The sequence below is a fragment of the Lissotriton vulgaris genome, chromosome 7 (genome assembly GCF_964263255.1).
Source record: "Lissotriton vulgaris chromosome 7, aLisVul1.2, whole genome shotgun sequence".
Lineage (NCBI taxonomy): Eukaryota > Metazoa > Chordata > Amphibia > Caudata > Salamandridae > Lissotriton > Lissotriton vulgaris.
Genome location: NC_141695.1, coordinates 1,143,503,038 through 1,143,525,413, shown reverse-complemented (window position 1 = coordinate 1,143,525,413; position 22,376 = coordinate 1,143,503,038). Strand labels below are relative to the sequence as shown.

Genomic DNA, 22,376 nt, shown 5'->3' with positions numbered 1-22,376 from the left:
CCTATAGCTGCGCTGCCTGGAAACAGCCCACACATCAAACAAAAAAAATGTTTTTTGCTTTTAAATGTCATTTTTTTAGTTTGTTAGGAGGCACTGCTGTGCTGCCTCCCACGTAAAATCTGCACTTGTATGGTACATGTTTTTCTGTGCGGCACGGGGAGCGAATATTGACAGCAATCAAGAAATATTCACAGAGGAGGCTTGTAAGTGGGCACAATGTGCCTTTCATGTTTGAGTACTGCAGAAGAGAGCCATTATTGAAAGGAGCCTGGGACAGACGTTATCTCTGAATAAATAGGTAGCCACACTGCAGAGGGAAGCAGGAGGGAAATTAGTATACTCCACTTTGCTGCCCACAGCCCTACCCATCCAAAAATATATCTTCCACAAAATAAGGTGGAGATATGAAATTTCAGAGGCACCAGAATGCCAGGGAAGGATCTTTTTTAAATATCTTTTTTCATTGGCATTTCAATTAGCACGACAGTATGTACAGTATATCGAAACATGTTAAAAGTACAGAATTTTAGGCTGCGGCCACCACTGATGCATTGGTAGCATGTTACAGCTCATTAACTGTCTGAACATGATAGTACACGGCTCCCGACAATATAAAAAATAACAGTTTATCAACTTACCTACAATAAAGAATCCCCTGCCCGCTCCCTCCCCCTAGGTTCCAGTCAACTGGTCAATTATATCCAGAGGTCCTCTACAATTTGACACAATATGGGTGATTTCTATTTCTTCCCCGTCCTTATATCCCGCCCACCCGATGATGTTGCTACATACAACATTTTCTAATCTGCTTATTCAGGGCTCAATATCCCTTGGGGGTTGGGTCAGCGCTTGCATCATAACACCCCAGGAAAGAAAATCATCCGCAACCCTCTTATCCTTGAATGTCCTCATGACCAGGGAAGCCTCTTCGTTCCTCAGTAGGCTAGGGTGCGTCTGTAATCAGCGATATGTCACAGTGCCCCTCAAAGTGTGTTCCAGATTTCACACTGATCAGTAAGTCGGTTGACAAATGTGGTTTCCTAATATCAGTGATGTAAGAAGGGTTACTATCTCAATTAGACTAAGTCTGGAAGAACCTAAAAAATCTCTGCACTTTTCAGAACGTGTACCATAACTGAGTTGGCTCCCTAAAGTTTATCAGAGGTTGATGTCTACCTGAAAAAAATAATTGACAAGGCCTTTGAGAAAGAAAAATAATTTAAGAAAGTGTTGTGGGTTTTATAATCAAAGTAAAAACATTTACCCTTATTTTTCAATTTCCACCTCTTCATTTTACTTTCATTTTGCTAATGTTTTTTATCCTTAACCACCATGTATGTGCAAGAAATGGCACATTTCATCCCATGATGCGCAACAGAAAAATGCTATGGCCCTAAGTGTGCCAGATATGCCCAGACGTGGGTCCTGGGCTCACTGTGCCACTGGAATCAAGCTATCCTGGCTGAAGAGGGGTGAAACCCCGAAACCGGTCCTAGGATGCTTGTTTCCGGTCCAGGGAGGACCTGGTTTAGCAGTTCGGGCTGGACTGTTCCCATGAGGCACAGGGTCAAGACTGATTTGCATATGGCCAGGTCTAAACTGGGGTGGCATGGTGAGCAAAAGAATGATGGATTTAACCCAGATCTCTTAACTGGGGGTGAATGTTTTGATTTGTTATGCATTCCGTCCATCAATTGTGTGTCTTTTGTATTTTTTTAGAGCAATTATCAAGGAGGAAGCACAGTTATATTCCATTTCGTTTTAGTCATGATTCCCACACACACCTGAACAAAGGATTCAGAGGTAGGGATTAAAGTGGACGTTGGTTGAACATTTTGCAGATAGAAACTTGTTGATCAATACCATTCTTCAAAATCCCTGCTAAGCAATCCTGGAAAGATCATTGGCACCAAACAGCTAAGATCTGTTCACATTGTTGTGGACATTTTCGAAGACTTTTCCTGATGTGCACACTCAACCTGTTCAAAGTCTGGTCCACAGACCTCTTCAAGAGGTTTAGAGATCCTAATATAATTGATCTTGTCAGAATAAAAAAAAAAAAAGTTCACTAAAGGGGAAAGCTAGAAAAATAGCAATCTGGCCAGATGGTCAATGCGATTTTTCTTTAGCTAATGATTCTAACGAAGACAATACCACATTTGGAAAAATGTAGGAACTTCGGTCCTCCAGCATAATCCCTCATATGTCCTTCATGGGACTTTTTGTTTCAGCAAATCATGTTTTTTAAACTTAAACTTGACCCGTAGAGTGTGGTAGTGAGAAGATGAGCTGTGTCAGAGGCATTATTTAGTTGTTTTTTTAAAACTCTTTATTAACAAAATAACAGAAAAAGACATCAGGTGTGTTAACAGTTTCTCATTAGATTCGTTCATACATCACTAACAGAATTACTAAAACAATTTATGATTCATAGGACCATGGGGATTCCTGCGCCTCTGCTGCTATTCGTCGCGCCGGGGGTGTACAAATCTCGCCATGGTGTCCATTCCAAGCCCCCCAGACCTTTCCCCATTTCTCCAGACAACCCCTGGCCACATATACAGACTTCTCCCTGAACATACACCAGTCCAAGTGCTCCGCTCATTTGGAAACCCGAGGTGGTTGGCTGGCTCCCCACAGCTGAGCATTATTTAGTCTCGCAACCATACACGCCAGCGTCACCCATTGCTTACTATACACATTTAGATCTGTGGGTTCCCACACTTTCAGTATGCACCTCCGGGCCTCTGGTCTTATCTCCTCCCCCAAAGACTCTCTTATCTCGTCATGAACCCTCAACCAATATTCCTGTATTTCCTCACAGTGCCAAAGAATATGCATAAAGGTACCAAGCTCTCCACACCCCATTCGGCACTCTCCACTCTCCATTTGCCCCATACGTATCAACGGAGGTCCAGTAACAAACTACCTGTGCAAGATCTTTAATTGCACAAGTCTCAGTCTCATCTGGATCGCGACCACCCTCGGGAAGGAAACCGCCTCTGTCCAGTCTTCGTCATCTAGCTCTAATCCATCTGCACTCCACTGCGTTCTAATAAGCCCCAGCGGGTCTTCCATATTATTAATAAGCTTTTTGTATATTAAAGAGATAGTTTTCTCCGGCAGGTGCCCATACAGAACTCTATCTTCGAGAGGAAAGGCCTCTGGAAGCACGGCATCTCTAGGTATGAGAGTGAGGAGAGCATGTCAAACCTGGAGGTATCGAAAATACTCTGTCTCATGCAAGCTACATTGCGGTTTGAGAGTCAAATGTATGTATTTTGTCCCCTCCCCACACATCCTTGATCTGAGTGATACCGATGAGATCCCACTTATCAAATCCCTTAGATTTCCACAAGCTCCCAAGTCTCTCTGAGTTCCACTGGGGGGTGGCTAAGGTTAACTTCCCTTCCCACGCAAGATATCTATTGGCAGCATGTCACGCATGGACTGTGTGCGCCGTCAGACCCGACAACGGGAACTGCTTAGTTCTGGCATAAAGTGCCATGGTAATATCTCCCCCTGGCGCTTGCCCCCAATCCATGGCATATCCTGGGTCTCCTGGTGGCCCATACACAACATGGTTCACCACTGCAAGCTGGGAGGCCCAAATAGTACTTTCGCAGATCTGGCAGTCCAATCCCACCACTGTACCATGGGAGGGTGAGCTTGGAGAATGCTATTCAGGATCTACCGTCCCAGAGAAGTTTCCTCTGAAGGGCTTCTATTTCCTTGAAATAGGATAATGGTACTGAGTCCATTGCATTCTGGAGTACATACAAAAGTCGGGGAAGCACCAGCATCTTAAACAGCACTGCCCTACCCAACAAGGATAGCGGAAGAGCCTTCCAGTGCTCCACATCCTTTTTGAACCGGTTCAAAGGAGGACCCAGATTGTTAGCATAGCGCAGCTTTGGGTCAAGTGCTACGTATATACCTAGGTATTTAAACCAGAGTGGCTCAATCTGTATGGGGCACAACTGCGGGATCACCGGCGAGGACGAAGAGCACTGATTTCGACCAATTTATGGCGAATCCGAAATATCTACCAAATATGGCTAGTATATGAAGAAAATTAATCAATGACGCCCTGGGATTGGTAAGATAAAGCAGGGTATCATCAGCGTATAGCGAAATTCTATCCTCTCATTCCGGCGTCCACCGTAAGCCACGTATTGACCGGTCCCACCTGACCCATGCCGCCAAAGGTTCTAGTGCCAGAGCAAAGAGAAGCGGGGACAGAGGGCACCCTTGTCTCGTGCCCCTCCCCAAAGAAAAGTCAGCCGACTTGCAGTTATTCACAACTACCCTGGCCAGGGGATTAGCGTATAGCAAACGTACCCAACCAATGAACTCCGGCCAAAAACCCAACTTTGCCAACACCGCGAATAAATAAGACTACTCTACCCTATCGAATGCCATAGTGGCATCTAAGGACTCCAATACCGCTGGTTTGTGTATTTTTGGGGAACCACCAAGGATCCCATGTAGCCCCACAAGTTGAGTGCCATATTGCGGCGGGGCATGAAGCCAGACTGATCGGGGTGTATCAATGTTGTGATTACTTTGACCAATCTGATAGCGAGGAGCTTCCCCAAGATTTTGGGCTCGACGTTGAGCAGTGAAATGGGTCTATATGAGGAACAAAGGGCCATATTATCAAGAAAAGGCGATACATTATTGCCACTTTTATCGGCAGGAAACTGCTGCTAAAGCAGCGATAATGGGCTTGATAATATGCCAATGTGAATTCCCATAGAAGCCCAGGTTAACACCAGAACCTGGGCTTCTATGGGAATTCACAAGGGCATATTATCAAGCCCATTATCGCCGCTTTAGCGGCAGTTTCCTGACAATAAAAGGGGTGATAATGTATCGCCCTTTCTTGATAATATGGCCCAAAGTGCCTTGGGCTTGCTTGCCTTGTGGATAACCACAATATATGCCACTCGCTGGTCATACGGGAGTTGACCTATCTCCCTACTTTCTATGAACATGGCACGGACATGTGGGGCGAGCTTATTAGCATTTAACTTGTACAATTCTATTGGTATACCATTGGGGCCAGTCGCCTTCCCTGATTTGATCCCTCTGATCGCCTGTGCCACCTCATCGTCTGTAAAGGGGGAGTCCAAATATCCCCTGACCCCTTCAGACAGCTCAGGCATGCAAATATCTTTAATCATCTCACTTTTCTCCTCCTCTGTATATCCCCCAGCCTTGGTATGTACCCCTCTGTAATAGTCAAAGAACTCATCCGCCACTGCCTGTGCATGACCATACCAGAGTCTATTCCCTGCAACTCGGGGACCAGCCTCGATGCCCATCCCTCACGTTCAAGCCACGCAATCAGTTTACCAGCCTTGTCACCGTGCTCATATATTTGACTTTGGATGGTACAGTTCTGGGCAATTGTCCTGTCCCTGGCAAGGCCTTTATATTCATCCTGCCGTAGCTTTGAAAGGTGCAAGTCTTCCGGAGTGGCAGACATGGCCACCTTTTCCTCCAACCTTGTCACCTCTGCTTCCGCCCTGACTATCTCTACCTGGCACTTCTTTTTCTTCCCCGCCACCAGGGGCAGGACTTCCACCCCTTATCACTGTCTTGTATGCTTCCCACAAAGTCTGCGCAGAGTCAACAGTACCTACATTTTCCTGGAAGTAGCGTTCAGACTTCATGACTACCTCTTTTTTGGTGGTGGGATCTTTAAGGAGCCACGCACTAATGGGGCCACTCTGCCGACCGCTGGCTGCCCAAGCTCCACGTACAACCACACCAGAGAATGATAAGAAATACCCCTTCCTAAGTGATGTGCCTCCCTAACTGCAGCTGCCATGACCGCCGGCACCAACGCGTAATCCAATCTGGACATACTGTGGTGTGCGGCGGACACATGTGTAAAGTGTGTCTGTGTCAGATTACGTACCCGCCAGCCATCAACAAGCCCCACTGTCTCGAGGAAGTCTGGGAGTCACCTCTGCGATGGTCTAAGTATCTGCGCTGGATGTCTGTCCATCTCCCCATCTAGCACTGCATTAAAGTCGCCCCCCAATACCAAAAGGCCCTGGGGCAATGTGAGAAAAACAGCACCCAGAGAAACCGATATAATAGCCCCCCTGGTCAGACCACGTGGCCTGGATTGCCAAGGGAAAGGAGTTTTTCATCAGAATACCGACTCCCCTGGACCCCGTGGTAAACCCAGCGTGCGACACCAATTTATATCCCCTTCATGAAGGGCCATGCATCGATTACCAATGAGGTGTGTCTCTTGCAATAATACTACATCTGGCGAGTGCCTTCTCACAAGCTTACTTAAAATTCCCCTCCTAATCCTATTCCCCAGGCCATTTACATACCAGATCAGCACCTTTATCCCCAAACCCTGGCTAACATGCGACATTTAACCAATATTGGTATCGTCCAACTGCAACATTACCACCTGATGCATCAAGAAAAAACATAAAGAAATACTCAACAATGCAAATGTTACTGTATACAATAGGGTCTATAAACAGGATTTCTTTACCCACCCCGCGTTCCACCCCCCACCCTGCACCCCTGCATATGGCTAAAGCCCATCCTCAACTCGCAGTGTGCCTGTCGCCCAATACCTCCCCAATGGCTAACTAAAGGTAGTAAGAGGAGGTAATCATTGCCCCGCTCCTCCCCCCAGCCCTGAAAGGACTTCTTGTGCCCTGAATCAGTTCGCTGCTATAGCGTAGTCTGCCAGGATAAAGAGACACAACCACCGGGCCGCTTCCACGCCGAAGGCCCTCCACAGTTCAAACCAGTTCCGTTGCGCCACCCGCGTCTCCTCCCGGCGACACGGACCTCCCGTATTCCACCGGGGATCCCCTAGATAGCGTGTAGCGGTCAAGTTTGTTGGATTGTACTGGTTTTGAACCTTTCGCGATCCTGGGCATAGTCTTCTCTGAATCATGCTTCGTTGCCATCACAGCGGACCGCTCCCCTCCATGGGGTCTCAAATGGTCAACCCAGATCCAAGATCGCAGACTGTCTGCCGCGGCCCAGGACAGACCGGAGTCCTTTTCCCTGCACTATGCCGCTCTTAGTGTACCCTCCTTGATAGGTCTAGGTTGATAGGGCCTTCTTCTGGGCGCTGTATCAAGTGGTGACCTCCCCAGCGACCTCACCTCGCCCCAGGTGCACACACAGTACACCACGCAGCAGGGGGTATTGAGTATGCCTCAGCCGGGTCTCAACTCCGACCGCAGATTCCAGGACAACGCCAGGCAGCAATAACCGTTTCCAGCACTGAAGTTGTGGATATAGCCAGTGATCCCTATCCCAGTTTTCTCAGGTATTTTCCTCTGCTGGCATCCAGGTCATATCCAGCAGCGCCCCATTCACTGTCTAGCGCACCAGGCTGGCACCCCGATCTAGGCCCAGCAATGTGTCTCTCTCGGCTCTGCTTCTGCCTCCAGTAATCTTCGAGGCAGTCTCGAACAGCCACCACTCCTTTGGCGCCCCTCAGCGACCTCGGTGCATAAGCAGCGACCGGGGCTCCTAATCCGGCCTCAGCAGGTCGCCTCCCCACCCAGGGAGCCACACGGCACGCCTCACACCTCACAGGGGGACAAGCCGCTATACGTTCTCCTTAGCGGGCGCGGAGCAACCCAGTAGCCTCCCCTCTACAAAGGAATCCTCGCGGGGGTGGGGCGCACCTACACTGCCGATCCAATGGCTTCCACACGGCTCCGATGGTCTGCCGATGTCACAGCGGGACAGCGTACGGTCCGATGAAGGATCTCTGCAGACCGGGCTAAAGCGCCCGCAGCGCTCCCTCAGTGGTGCCACACACGGGGCCGGACCGGCAACTTACGGTTTCCGGCCCCTCTGTTGTTTCACTCGTAGCCAGATTGACTGGCCACTCCAGTCCCCGGCTCAAAGGGCCGAAGGCCGCAGACTTCTGGGCGGCGCTGCTCCGCTCGCCAACTCAGGAGCGGGTCAGGAAACACAGCACCGGCGTCGCTTTCCTTCCGCCACCCAATTTCACCGTCCGGGCACAGGATAGAGGTCAGGATAGTATAGCAGGCTGCTGGGGTCTCGGGAGCCGAGAGCTCACGCTGCCATCTTGGTTCCGTGCGCCCATTATTTCGTTTTTAAGACGAGGGTTCTATGTGGTTTCTTTGAAAAAATAAAATAAAGACTAAGACTCATTAATATTTGTAATATTATACCCTAGGAATAATGCTAACACCACTAGGGATAGCGCCTAGGTCCAGTAAAAACTACGGTGTGCCTGCGACATAATTTCAGGTCCAGATATTCCGCACCTGGTGAAACTGCTGCTGGAACAAGGGAACGGGCTAAGGATAGAAGCACAACTTTACACCGAACCAAACCCTGCAGCACCACAGGTACAACATTCCATTGGCTTACTCTGTACCCTGATCTACTTCCTCTCTCATCCTTGACACCCCTGCGGCCCTCCTACTGACATTTTCTACCTGCTCTGAGCAAGTGGACAATGTCAGTAGATTTGTCCCCAGAATCGAGGAAAAACACAACAGAAAAGGACACAGCATTCTTTGGTAGTTTTCCCAATTCTGAGTAAAACTCATAATTGCTAGATTTGGGCAGGGGATTCTAGACTGGACAGAGATTTAGGCTCCTCTGGATGCAAAGCCCTGAAAGGCTGCAATGAGACCCTTAGTATTAAAATAGTGTTTGAAACGTACAACTGATATATTCAACACACTATTTTAATACTTAAGAATTACAGATTTTTCAAAGTGTATGAATCTAAGCAACACCTCATACTAGGAAACAGACACAGGATTTCAGTTCCCACAAATCATAATAACCACAAAACAGACTTCCCAGCTGAGTGTCTTAGCCGAGATGCTAGTGATTTAAGGTGCCTTCTTTCTGGCCCTGTCTTAAGCTGATTTGAGGTGCACTAGTAAAGTGTCTTGATTTGTTTTGATCCTATTCAAATCTTTGTTTCCATCACACTTCAGAAAACCAAAAAAATGTGCTTCATATGGGCTTTCCAAACTGTTGAATCAGTGACGTTCTTAATTCTATTGTGTTACATACAAAATGAAATCCTAACAGCCTTTCCTTTCATACTCCACGTACCTCAGCACGATCGTCACATAATTCACTTTACATTACTTTCTCTCACTGCAAAGTGAGAGGAGTTTGTAAAAGACAAACAAGCAGCAATTCGTCAGAAGACATAGCCTGAGGCTTGACTTCTGTCTCGCAGCACACTGGACAAGGTAAATAGATCATTTAAAGGCATCTTTATTTATTGCTCGGACTTTCCTGTTCTGAACAACCAAAACTCGACTCATGACCCACTGGTGGGTCTCGACCCACAGTTTGGGAAACGCTCCTCTATATCATGTTAACCTTCAGCCTGCAACTATCCTTTTGTCCCTTCCTAACATCTGGTGTTAATTGAGACAAGTTTGGTGTATTTTCCAATTAAATCTTAATATTCCACCTGCAGTGGTGGCTCCTCCGCAATGGCAGAGCAGCGTCGCCCCACTGCCTGGCGCAGAGCCAACAAACTAAAAATAAAATGATGATCTTGCTTCGTTTTATTTTCATTTGCCAGCTTGTGCATGGAGGGGCGGGCATAGGCTGGTGGATGAAGAGTGCTGCATGCACTCTCTAAGTGCTCATGCGTGTTTGGCCGGCCGTCTCAGGCCAACCAAAACACATGTGCGCACTTAGGTTTCTCCAGCCTGGCTCCATTTAGCAGACAGGCTGGAGAAACACCTACAGACTCCCTGGTCTGAGGAGGGTGTCTTTTCAGACTGCTCAGAGCAATCGCTGCACTGTTCTGCAGCACAGGAGTTGGCTGGAGTCTGTCCCAGGGGCTGCTGGGACCCAGGGAGAGGCCAGCAGGAGTGACACGTTGTGGGAGGCGGCCGGCGGAGTCAGGTAATTAAAATAAAATATTAGTTACCCATCCCATGTCCCTCCTGCACTCGTTTTCTCGTAGTCCCACGCTCCCCCCACATGCCCCACCACCCTATTTTAGTGGCAGCCGCCACTGTCCACCTACCATCAATGTTTTCAGTCAATCGTCAGACATGTGGGCAAACAGAATGAAACACACAGAACATGGACGAAAAAAATAAAAAATAGTAATACACACTGCATTTTTTCCCAAGATGAGATTTTTATTTTTGTATCCTGACATGTAAAACTGTATTGATACAAAACAAAAAACAAAAAAAAACTAACCAAATAACAAAACAAAAACACAACACAAAAAAAATCACGCAACGTCAACATGAAGATCAAGTGCAAAAAAAAAACAATCAATATTTAAAAAGCATTATTATACAGACCCAAAAAATCTTCAGCTTAAAATGCGGTATACGGATCACAGTACTTGAATCAGAATGCAACAATAATATAGTGGATTTTGTGGAGCAGGAAAGAAATGTAAATACACTATACAAAGAGGGCAGCAAAAATAGGTGAAAAGTACAATTTTTCACTCCAATATCAAAAAGCACAATTTGTCTAGTGGTTATCATCACGTTCCTATATATATAAAACTAAACATTAATTTCTGTGCTCATTTTTTTTCCTTTTTTTTTCTCGGTTAAAAAAAGATAAAAGTGCACAAACACCCTGATAAGGCACAAACAGATTATCTGTACAAATTAGATATTTAGAAATTGGACAGTAATAATATTCTCCTAGAAAAACCACAAGGCCTTAAGAATGGAAAACTTCACCCATGTAAGTCTCTTTCATAGGGAAAACCATAGCGCCAAAGATGAAGATTGCCAGAGAAATTTCGCATCGCAGATCATCAACACAGTAGACAAAGGGCACAATTAATTGTGAAGTAAGACAGCCCAAGTTCGGGTAAAATGATTTTAGCAACTCTTGGTTGAGAAGAGTTATTTATGTATGTAAATTTGTTCAACCCAGGACTAACTTCTAACTTAACACATAGATCACTTCCAACGACACGTATAGATTCTATTACACAATTTAGGGAGATTCTAGGTAAATTAAATTGTTTTGATGGAAATCTATTATTCAGTGACACAGGGAAATGTGCACTGCTGTAGATTCGATGTTAGTCCCATAACTTTGGGAAATAAGTTAAAAGAGATCATGTGTTCCTTCAAGAAGTCATCCATAAGTACCAGGTGCTGGACCTCAGCAATCAAACTTCCATGCTGGAAATGTCTGGAAGTAGTTTTCTAAGGCACAGGTCCTGCATAAGGAGGTGGTATCGGGGGTTTAGGGTCATATTAGGAATCAAAGTGCTTCAACAAGCCTTTTAAATTAATTAAGTTCTTTCTTCAACTCCCAATGAAAAACGTCTATTGGTCAGAGGAAAAGCAGGGGAGTGGGAGACAGGGGAATGTACATAGTCTTTGGGACAGTTTCATGATTTGGCTTAAGGACACACTTCTAAATGGAAAAGAAGTTCACAACTTGTTTTTATGAACACACACTTTCCTCACAATTCTATTTTATCGCGCTGTTTCACTGGATGTGTCAATTTATTTTATTTTGATATTTCAGAGACTAAATCGCAGGTTTGCGGCCAATGTTTCTGAGGCATGATGACAAACAGCATAGTAGCACAGTACATGTTTATGATCTTTAGGTTATAGCAAAGTTTCCACCCTCTTTTTACAGCTCTTTTCTATCAAACCATGACAAGTTTTCATCAGTGACCCTTTGTTGAAATTGATTGTACTAGAGTCTTATATCAAACTCTGTATGTGCTCTACAGACACAAAAGATGGGTCCAGAGAGGTGGACTACAAAAAAGCATTCAGAGATCGCCCCTGGAAGTCTAATGACATTTTCACATTGATTCAGTCATTGTAGACATTCTAGCCAAGTGAAACAGGGCAAAGTTGCTAGACTACAATAACAGCTTCTCGCGCATTACTTTTTCACAATAAACTATTACCATAACTGTAGATGCCTCTTAAAACGTTCCTGATCAGTTTTTGTAACATTTATGCAAAATTTTTCTGGGCAGTGGTGGCCTAAGAGCTAATACACTCAGTGGGGATAATGCTACCATTTACACCAGCACAAGTAATTTACAGTGGAAACTACAAGCTTTCAGAAGCAATGGGAGCTCTTTTTTATAGAACATGCAGTTTAGACTCCAAAGAAAAATGATTTAACCACAGATCTAAGTGAGTAGAAATTAACATACTGTGGCCTGAGATTCATGTTGTTTGTGACGAACAAAACTTTTTACTGATGTGAGAATTGGAAATCTCCAACTCCTGCAGTTTTCCAGGAGTAAGCTAAAAACATAAATTCATTGATGGTATTTTTCCACTGTGGACAACTTCACTGTTTAGGCTGAGGTAGAACACTGTACTTGTAATGCATGCTTTTATACATTTTTCCTTAACAGCAGTTACATTATTCCCTTTGAAGAAACTTCTTCTCCCTGTAACTTTTTGGGCTCATCTAGGTCAATTTCATACACAGGCACTAAACTTGGACTTACACTGAACCCACACTCACCCTACTCACTCCAAGTGCTTTAGCGAAGCCACCCAACTGCACAAAGAATTTTACAAACAGCCAACCTAACATTATGTACCTGTACATTTAAAAGTGCTTTTGGGGGGTGTAACTAACTATTTTGACTTTGTGAGTGTTTTGAAAAATATGGCGTTACCATTGCAGCCCAATCCTACTGATACTTACTCAAAAGGAAACCTTCAACAGGTAGCTCTTTGACAGAAACCCACATTCAGTGAATCAAGATTTCTCATTTAGAAGTTAAGCTGCAGGTTTAGAGGTTTAGGACTGTAGCTTGTGAATCTGGCCTCTTATGACCAGACTTACTCAAATAAGAATCTAATTATCAATATCTATGATCTATTCTGGGAAGTGTGTCAGGCGGGGATGTTATTTGGCCATTTAAGGAGATGTGGTACGATTTTAAATGTTTTTCTTCCACTGCTGTCTGATGTAATTATTACAAGTTCAGTTTTGACATGTAGGGTAATTATGCATTGTGAATAGCCGGGTGATATGCTCAATGAAATGTTTTAGAATTTCTTCAAGTCCTGTCCAGGTGGTTCATTTTCCAGAAATCCTCTTTAGCTAAAAGTACCCTGGGACACCTTGCTTCGGATAATCACATGGCTAAATAAATCGCCGTATGCGCGTGTGCTCAAAGGTGGCCTTTCTGAAGAGAAGGGAGACATTTTGGCTTACATTCATTTTATGCTCCTGTGGAAGGAGTTGAGCGAGGGCTTCCCTGTTCCTCAGAAAGGATAGCAAAATACTGATACAGTATGCAGGCCAGACAGTCTTGCAAATGTGAAGACAAAGTCAGAACGTGAATACGCTAGGCTAAATGTTTGTTTGTCAAAAACAGGTTTTCTTTTAATATCTTATGCTTGGGAAAATCCAGAAAAGCAGGAGTTAACATTAGCAAAAAAGAGAGTGATCAATTTAAAAGGAAGGAAATGGCTAGGGAATCATTTTCTCATCACTTTCAATCACATGGAGAGTTTTTCTCTGATATCCGCAGAGCAAAAGGAATCTTAGTCAGTTTTCTGAAGAAAAAAAATACAGCAGGAAATCAAGGCTTTGCCTGCCTATGTTGTTGTGGAGCTTAGAAACACGATAACAGACAAGGGAGTTTTGTACAAGGAATGCTGGCCCTAGAAAGGTGCGCTAGTCAACTTACTTTTAAATAAATACAAACAACTATAAAGTGCAGGGACACAAAAACAATCAAATTCAAACTTCCATCAAAGCCTACACCAGACTCTGGCCCTACATTTCAACTGGTCTCAACAAGAGGCTTCAGGTACCATTTTTAAAACCACAAGAAGGCTTTAGCACTCCCACCTTTGGATACCATTAGACACTACGAGAATCCTTGACCTGAACTATCATAGCTTGAGGTGTATCTGAAACAACAGGAGAGTATTAAGAAAACGCATCGGGTTCAGGTCCATCTGGCAGGAACGGACCCTGCTTCAGGTTTGCCTGTAAAGACAATTTATAGTAGAGCACAATGGTTCTCTAGGTGGGACATTCATTGCCATCATCGTATGATGTGAAGATACCCTCGACACATTCAGTTCATGCCCTGCAATCACCTGACTGCAAGCGTCTCTCAAATATCTCAGAACGAGACCACTTGTGCAAACCTGCTGTCTGAGCTACTTCAGATTACAACCGGAGTTTAGTTAACAAAACTGCCTAAAGCAGATTTGACACAACATGACGATGTGCCAGTCTCCCCATTTTTGTTCTCCCTCAAAAAGAATAGAAATTCTACTTGGGGCACAAATCGGCGTTTAAAACGCTTGTCCACAAACAGTTACAGCTGTGACTGGCATCTACACTTAACACTCTAGCTGCAACATCTCCAATTTACTTTGTTGTTCTTTTCAACTTCTAAGTTTCATTTGATTCCACCTTGTTTCAATGCAGAAGCATCCTACGATGCCTTTAAAACTGCAAACACATCTATCAAGACAACACAATATGACAACTTTATGAAATCACCTGCTGAGCCTTAAAACAAGAGATGGGATATATATATATATATATATATATATATACATATATATATATATATATATATCTATATATATATATATATATATATAGATATATATATATATCTATATATATATATATATATATATATATATAGATATATATATACACAGACACACACACACTTTCATCTCTTCTTGTTCATGTTCTAATCCAAAACTCCCATACATCAAGAACCTTCAACCATTTGTGTATCATGCAACAAAGTTATGCTAGTGGGAGATGCAAGGTTGGCCACCTAGGCTCGGCAAATTGTTGATATTCTTCGAATGGCTCTAGACCATGGAATCAGGGTATTAAAGACTAAAAAAAGAACAGACTTGTACTGAGTCATTCAAAGTCACTTGACCAGAAAGGTGAATCATAGTCCCCATGGAAATATAGTTCGGAAATGTACACCTTCACTACACGGCAGTTGCAGAGCTACAAATATCTAATAGCTAATTTGATTACTATGAATGAAGGGAAAGTCAACAAGGGGGCGGGGACTGAGGTGTCTGCAGCACTGTATGTGTCAGAAATCATTAAATGCAATTGAAAAACGTGCCTACAACATGGGCAGCTAAAAACTTAGACAAAGGATTTGTCAAAGCTATACACAATAAATGGAGATGGATGAGAATATCTGTTTCCCCAAACACACAAAGTAACCCGAATGTGAAAACCTCCCGCCTAGATAAGTCAAAGGTGCAGCCAGCCAGGTGGAGAGCCAGAGCTCAGACATAAGTGAATGGTGCCACACTTTGCAAATGATCGGTCTAATCCTAAAAACAGCATTTTCTATCTTCCAATAATCTACTCAAAGCTAACCCCACTAGGATAGACAACAGTTTGAAGAGGGGCCAGAGGGCTTCAGAGGTGAGTTTTCTTAGAAAGCATGATGCTGGTTGTCTTTTGATACATAGGGGCTTATTTACAAGTCCCTTTCACCGGTGCATCACTTTTAATATGGGAAAAATTGATGTACCAGCAGTGCAAGGGGCTTGTAAATGAGGCCCATAGTGTGTTCTCTTATTTTTGCTTAGGGGGTGACACTCGTTTGTTCTATTCATGGCATCACGTAGCACAAATTAATGTGTCTGAACTGTGTGTGGTTCAAAGTGAATAGGATCTGCAAGCACACTGTGTCCGGGACACCTGCCACCTTCTCTCTACTCATTTGTCTCCGTATAGTGGTTTCACTAATACACCTGAGCTCTCCTCGCATACTGCCTTCACCAGACCTCCACTGCCAACAAAGAAAGGGTAGCATGCAAGTTTGGTGTAATGCATTATTACTGAAAGTCTCTTCATTTTCCAAACGTAGGGGATGGTTGTGGTAGGTGAGCACCAGAGCCCAAGAGCTGAATAGCACACAGAAAGGGAACAGGGGAAAGACCAACAAACTCGTCTGAGAGTGCTGAATTACCATCTGCTGAGGTCAGGACTTGAACCTTTGTAAGAGGATGGAGAGCCTCATCAGCATTGCGCCACCACACTCCTTAATCACTGTGACTGGCAGAATAATGAAAAGGGAACTGAGACTCTTGTCGGAGTGTTGGCACCAGATATACATATTTCCTGAACAGTTCTGCATGGGATTAAGACAACGTACTAACACATTACACGCACTCTCATCCATCCACCCCCAAACGTGTAACACTTATCTATGTCAATGTGCGGATGCTTGAGTGTGTTTTTTAAACCCACCCCGCACCTTTTATCGACATCCAGTAAGCGGCATAAGCACACTTACAAAAAGGGTGTCTAATGAAGCTCTGCTATACTGTTCACCATCTGCTTTGTCATTGTAGTCTGCTAATCACTTCAATAAGGTATTTTTGTGTCATCAGGGATGTCTTGGGTAGAGCCATCTAAGGCATATATGGTCAGAGGCACGTGCACCACAAGCCACCTCACTTTGGTTGAACTTTTGTTGGCTTTTTTGCATGAAATATTCTACGCTAGAGAGTGGCTTGATGGAGAACATAGCGAAACAATGCTCTTACCAAATGGCTCTGAGCTAACTATTAGTTAGTGGTAATGGCAATTGTATCCAAACCCATCCCCCCACCAGTCCTGTACCCCAATATTTATTTTTTGAGACTAAGGAATGGAAAAACATAGAAGCGAGGCAAATGAATCGTGGATCCACCAAACCCAGTTTTCCAGGAAGCACCTGGCACATTGGTGTGAGTGGAGGGCAAACTAGCGCACACACTATGCAAGCCACACACATGTGAGTGCCTGCATCTTCCAGGAAATTCAATTAACTTTGTGCATTGAATAATCTCTGGCTGTGGTCAGAATTGGATTCCTTGGAACTACAGGAGAGGGTTGGTAACAGCACCTGGGGAATCTGTACAACAAACCTATGTGAACACATGGCTAATGTGGACCACCAATCAGAAAGAATGCCCCTTGTAAGGGCTACCAATTGGCTACTAAGCTGAGCTCAGGTAGGTTCTAGCCCTATAATTAGGCAGGATTTGGAGGGTAACAGCAAAAATACAGAAGGAATATTTATTCCAGAAAGTGCCGAAATATATCAAATGTAAGTTACAGATGCAAGTCCATAGAAAAGAAAACCTACACTTCAGCTTTATAATCCATTGAGAAAGGTAAGAAGAAAATAGGTAGTGTTGTTGTTTGAAGGTTTCTTGTTTGCTGTGACTTTTGATGGAGGTTTCGCCGAAATCACGTGCCTTCTCTGGCTTCGAGGCACACTCCTATGATGGACCATGGTTCACACAGGCTAAAAGTCCCTGATTTGTTTTACCAGTCTCAGACCAGCTAGGAGCTGGGGAAGCCCCAGCAGGCCTGGGTGATAGCTCATACGCAGAGGACGGATTGAGAGAGGTTTCTGGGATGATGGAGGGGCTTGACGTTAAGGTCGGTAAATCTTGATCACATCCTTGATGACTTGCCTGCAGATGGGGCAGCAGGCGTTCATCTGCTTCTTGAGCTTCAGGCCGCAGGTATTGCACAAGCACATGTGTCCGCATGTGTAGATCACGGTGTCCACGTCGCCATCAAAGCAGATTGTGCACTCACTGTTCTTACTGCCGGGCGGCTCAGGAGGAGCAAAAACTGGTGACACGGGTGGACTTAGAGGTGAACTTGGTGCCGTCACTGAAAATAAAATAACAGGAAAACATTAAAAAGTATAGCATCCACACAAGTTAAAACATTATTTATTTATTTTTTTAAGCGTTCCCCACCAGACCAAACCACCTGCTCATGGGAAATCCCAATGGGTCTGAAATCCTTGCATTAACGTCTTTACTTGGGACGGAATGATAAGTGCTTCGGAATGCTATTGTCCTGATTTCCAGAGTTCTGGACCAGTTTGTGGTTGTTCACGTGGTATTCCATTTTTCCTCGGGGGTGTATTTTTTCAGCCACAAGGTTTACTACTTACAAGGCATTCTGCCACTTATTGTGAAGGCCTCGTACCCAGAGGGAATCCAGGCTTGGGTTTCATCAGCACATATCAGGCAAATGCAAACCAGACGCATGGAGCGACTGGCTGAAACCCTGCAGAGGGAGAACACGAGAAGATTTGGACATTTGGACTGATCCTCTGCATGCGCAGAGGCCAAAGGGGCCAGTGTAATCAGGCTGAGCATAGAGAGGGCTAGGGCAGAGGCAGCTGAGGAAAAAGTCGTATTTCTTCCACCGTTATTGGATTGGAAGAGGGTTGGTGGTGTGTGTGTGCAGTGTTTGTGTGTGTGTGTGAGTGCGTGTGTGTGTGTGTGTGTGTGTGTGTGTGTGTGTGTGTGTGTGTGTGTGAGTGAAAGAGAGTGTGACTGTTACAATGGGAAGTCACACAAAGTGATGCAAAGCACTACAAACCTTGATAGGGTTTTTACTTTCAGCGCTGTAAAAGTACCCTTTTTTTAGCACAAATAGGGATTTTCACACTTAACACCGATGTGGTGTTATATCGGTTGTACATGAGCATGTCAGCGTAACCACCTATGGTTTTTGGTCTGGGTTTAGTATCAAAACAACACAAGTGCTCCTTGAGACATGCACAGATTGGAGGAATTGTTGCAGTTTACCTAACACTTCACACATAATGTTTATAGCACATATCCAGTATATGAAATGTTTTAAACGGTATAAGAAATGTTTTAAAGTTTGCCTAGGCATAGGATTTTCCAATGGAATTGTATACTCTAAGTACAATGCCCATTTTAGAAATCACGTGCAAACCTTTGCTCTCCAGTGCAAGTGTGTGTGTTGAGGGGGGACTAGGCAGCCTGTCTGTGCAAAAGAGCAGTATTTAGTAAAGATGGCTCTGCACGGTTCTCTCCCGCTTACGCAAAGCAAAACAATCTGCTTTTACATTTGCAGAGCGCCTGAAGTGCCCATCAGTGCAATGGGAGGATGGTCCATGCATCACACAATATACAAACTGCGGATTGGAGCAAAAACTAACCCTAGCAAATTAAACCAACCGACCCATTTCTTGCTTACTCTTTACTTTCATCACAAATCTACAGCTTCACCCTTGATTACTATGTACTATGCATCACATCTGTCTCTTCTTGACCTTTTTGAATATGTCTGCTCTGACCCCACAAATGCCCCTCAAGGCTGTACCACGCATCTAACGACTTTCATGAAAACAGGGAGTCTCATTTATGAGGCCGTGCAACACTTTTACGACGCCGGTGCGTCACATTTTGTGACGCACCAGCAGCGTAAAAAATGTGCCTTGTTGCACCATATTCACAAAGTGACGCATCTAGGTAGATGCGTCACTTTGTAAACCCCTGCTCTACATTATACCTACGCCAGGTATATTTTATGCAGGGGGGGCGTTCTGACGCAAGACAGGGTCATAGAAGTGTTGCAGTGAAATCTATAAGACTTCACTGCGACACTTCTAGGACACAAATGCTTCAATTTTTTACGCCTGCCTCACAGCAGGCGTAAGACTGATGCAGGCCCTTTCACATGGGGCTTGCCCCATGTGAAAGGACACATTGCTGGAGTTGCGTCACTTTTGTGACACACTCCAGCAATGCGTCATTTTTGCGCCATACCGATATGTCAAAAATACTGACGTATCTGTAATCCTTGCGCCATGATGCGTCATACTGTAAATATGACACATCATTGGTGTCGCAAGGAGGGCGCAGTGAAAAGTGACGAATCGCTGTTTTCACGCAGCGATGCGTCATTTTTCATAAATGAGGACGATGGTCTTTACCGTGAACCTTTAGACACCCTTCCATATTTCTAACACCCTTCTCCTGAAAAACATAGTGAATTGCATTGCACTACTTTCCTTATGAAATGTAAATGCTTATCAAATTCCTCTCTACTTATCTTCATCTAGTGCACGTATGTTTCTTGTTTCTCCCCTCACAGGACTTGTTTAAACTCAAACACCACTTGGCTGTCTCCAATCTTCCTTTATGGTCAAGAGCCCAGTTCTGCTTACTAACCATGGAGAGCACAGATGAAAAGTTCTTAGTAAATCTTTATATACCTCACAGATATAAACTGCAGGAAACAAATAAGTGGAAGAAAGCATACTCAAAGGCCCTAATTACACGTTCCAGGCTAAATTCCAATCGCTGTTTAAACACTTGTGTCTGTGGCTTTAAACACTCTTGAGGTGATACTTTCTGAACAAACGGGGAAAGGTTACCTTTTGGTGGCAGGCAATATCAATACTGCATTTGGACCCTTAATTGACAACCTCTTTGAATTGACAGCAGTCTGGGATAGTCAGTGGGGCATCCCCCAGATTGACTTGCTATGTGTGAGATGCTCTGCTAAAGCAGGGCAGGTATTGACCCCAATCTTAACCCTTAATTATGACCTCAGAGCAGCAAATGGTAGGATGGCATCCGATCGCCAGGGAAGAATGACATACAGCAGACCTGGGTACCAGTGTAGGATCCACTATTTTTTGGTTGACATAAAGTTATGGCTGGCTGTGTTAGATATGGATGCGGTGAATAGATCAGACAGTGATCATCATGCACTAAACCTAATTCTATCTGATAATTACAGACCGAAACCCATTTTGCCGGGGCCCAGTGATCTGGGTGGCCTTTGCTCAACCAAAAATTGGAAGAACATTTCATGGAGCCCCTAGCACTATTGACGGTTATTGCTAAAGTAGAGAAAGAAGAAGACCATTTATCATCCCTTCCAGCGCACCCGAGGTGAGAGGTGCTGAGCGTGAGCCACACACAACTTTTTGCACAGGTCAGGGATTTAGGGGTATATTTACAAAGACGGAGTTAAAATTATCGTTGCTTTAATGGCAGAAAACTGCAGCTAAAGCAGCGATAATGGGCTTGATAATAGGCTTTTGAGAATTACAGAGAATTCCAATAGAAGCCCATGTTCTGGTGTAAACTTGGGCTTCTATTGGGATTCTCAAGAGCCTATTATCAAGCCCATTATCGCCGCTTGAGCTGCAGTTTTCTGCCGCTAAAGCAGTGATAATTTTAACTCTGTCCTTGTAAATATGCCCCGTTGTTGTTAAAACACTTAAAGGTTGGTTGAAAAGGTCCAAGGTTTAATAGTTTTTGTATGATAGCAAAGAGGGAGCTTCTATAAGCAGTTAAATCCAACTTACGCCCCAATGTAATAAATTGTAGGTCCTATACAAGGCAGGTCTTGCTTAGGGCTAAAAAGGAGTGGGAAAATTGCTTGTGGTCTACCCTCCACGAAGCCCTGAGCTCTAAAGATAGCCAAACCTTTTGGCGTACAGCATTAACTTGCCTACATGGTCCTGAAACGGCGATGGATTTTTGTGAACAACCTGATGATTGGGTGATCCACTTCAAGTAAAATGTATACGAATAGAGGTGCTATAGAGGTGGACGATAAATGATCCAATATGTGGCTATCCAAACGGATGTAAACACCCTTGTATTCACTCTTAATGAGACCTTGATAGCTAGTAATTCTTGCCTCTCAGCTTGTGCCCCAGGACCCGATAGGATCCCAAATGCTTTGTATAAAGCGAATCCGGAGGTGTGGAGCCCGTATATTAACATTTTGTCTAATGCTATCTTGTCGGGCCTTGAGATCCCCTCCTCATGGAAGCTAGCGAAGATCTTGCCAATTTACAAAAGGGGACCGGGCCAAACCGGGGAACTATTGCCCCATATGTCTAATTGACTCTATTCAAAAAAAAATTTGTAAGCAAGTGTTGACTCACCTGCAGGACTGTTTTACAGATGAGGGTATCTTATCTGACTTACATGTGGGTATTTGAGAAAACGCTAGTATAGTAGACCAGTTCTTCTGGTTGCTTGTATATACTGGCACGAGGTAAAATTTAATTAGGGAAAGCTGTACGTTGCCTTCGTTGACTTTCGCAGTGTTTGTACTGGGACAGTGAGGGAAATTGTGGAGTGTATGGAAAACATGGGAATTCCCACTTTTCTTTTGAATATCTTGGTGAGACTCCATGTGGGAAACTTGGCTCATATCAGATGAAAAGCAGATCAGCAGATTACTGTATCTTGTAGCGTAGTTCAGGGAGTCAGACAGGGTTGTGTTTTAGCCCCAACCTGTTCTCCCTGCAAATAAATAAGGTGATTGATCACCGCAGTAAAGGCGGGTGTGGTGCACTCAAATTTGGGAGGGGGAGGGACCTGGTGCTCCTCGTCTTCGTCAATGACACCCTATTGATTTCAAAATCTCCCCAGGGGCTGAAATTGCTGTTAAGATATTTTTTCTTTTCTCTGTGTTGGGAGGGGCCTCAAGCTTAATAGTGCTAAGACCAAATGTATATTCATCTCCAAAATAAGGCCATCCATTGTGTGGAAACGTGTAATGTTTTACTTAGC

At 44.3% G+C, this 22,376-nt stretch overlaps 1 protein-coding gene across 1 annotated transcript in view; it reads right to left on the bottom strand.

The window, feature by feature from the left end:
• Nucleotides 1-17,056: 17,056 nt before the first annotated feature.
• Nucleotides 17,057-22,376, bottom strand: part of NEURL1B (neuralized E3 ubiquitin protein ligase 1B) — a 90,530-nt gene continuing 85,210 nt past the window's right edge. Inside the window, exon 5 of the mRNA XM_086931582.1 lies at nucleotides 17,057-17,679. Within this exon, the coding sequence (XP_086787708.1) occupies nucleotides 17,435-17,679 (245 nt within the window). The 3' untranslated portion in view covers nucleotides 17,057-17,434. The remainder of the gene's footprint in view (nucleotides 17,680-22,376) is intronic.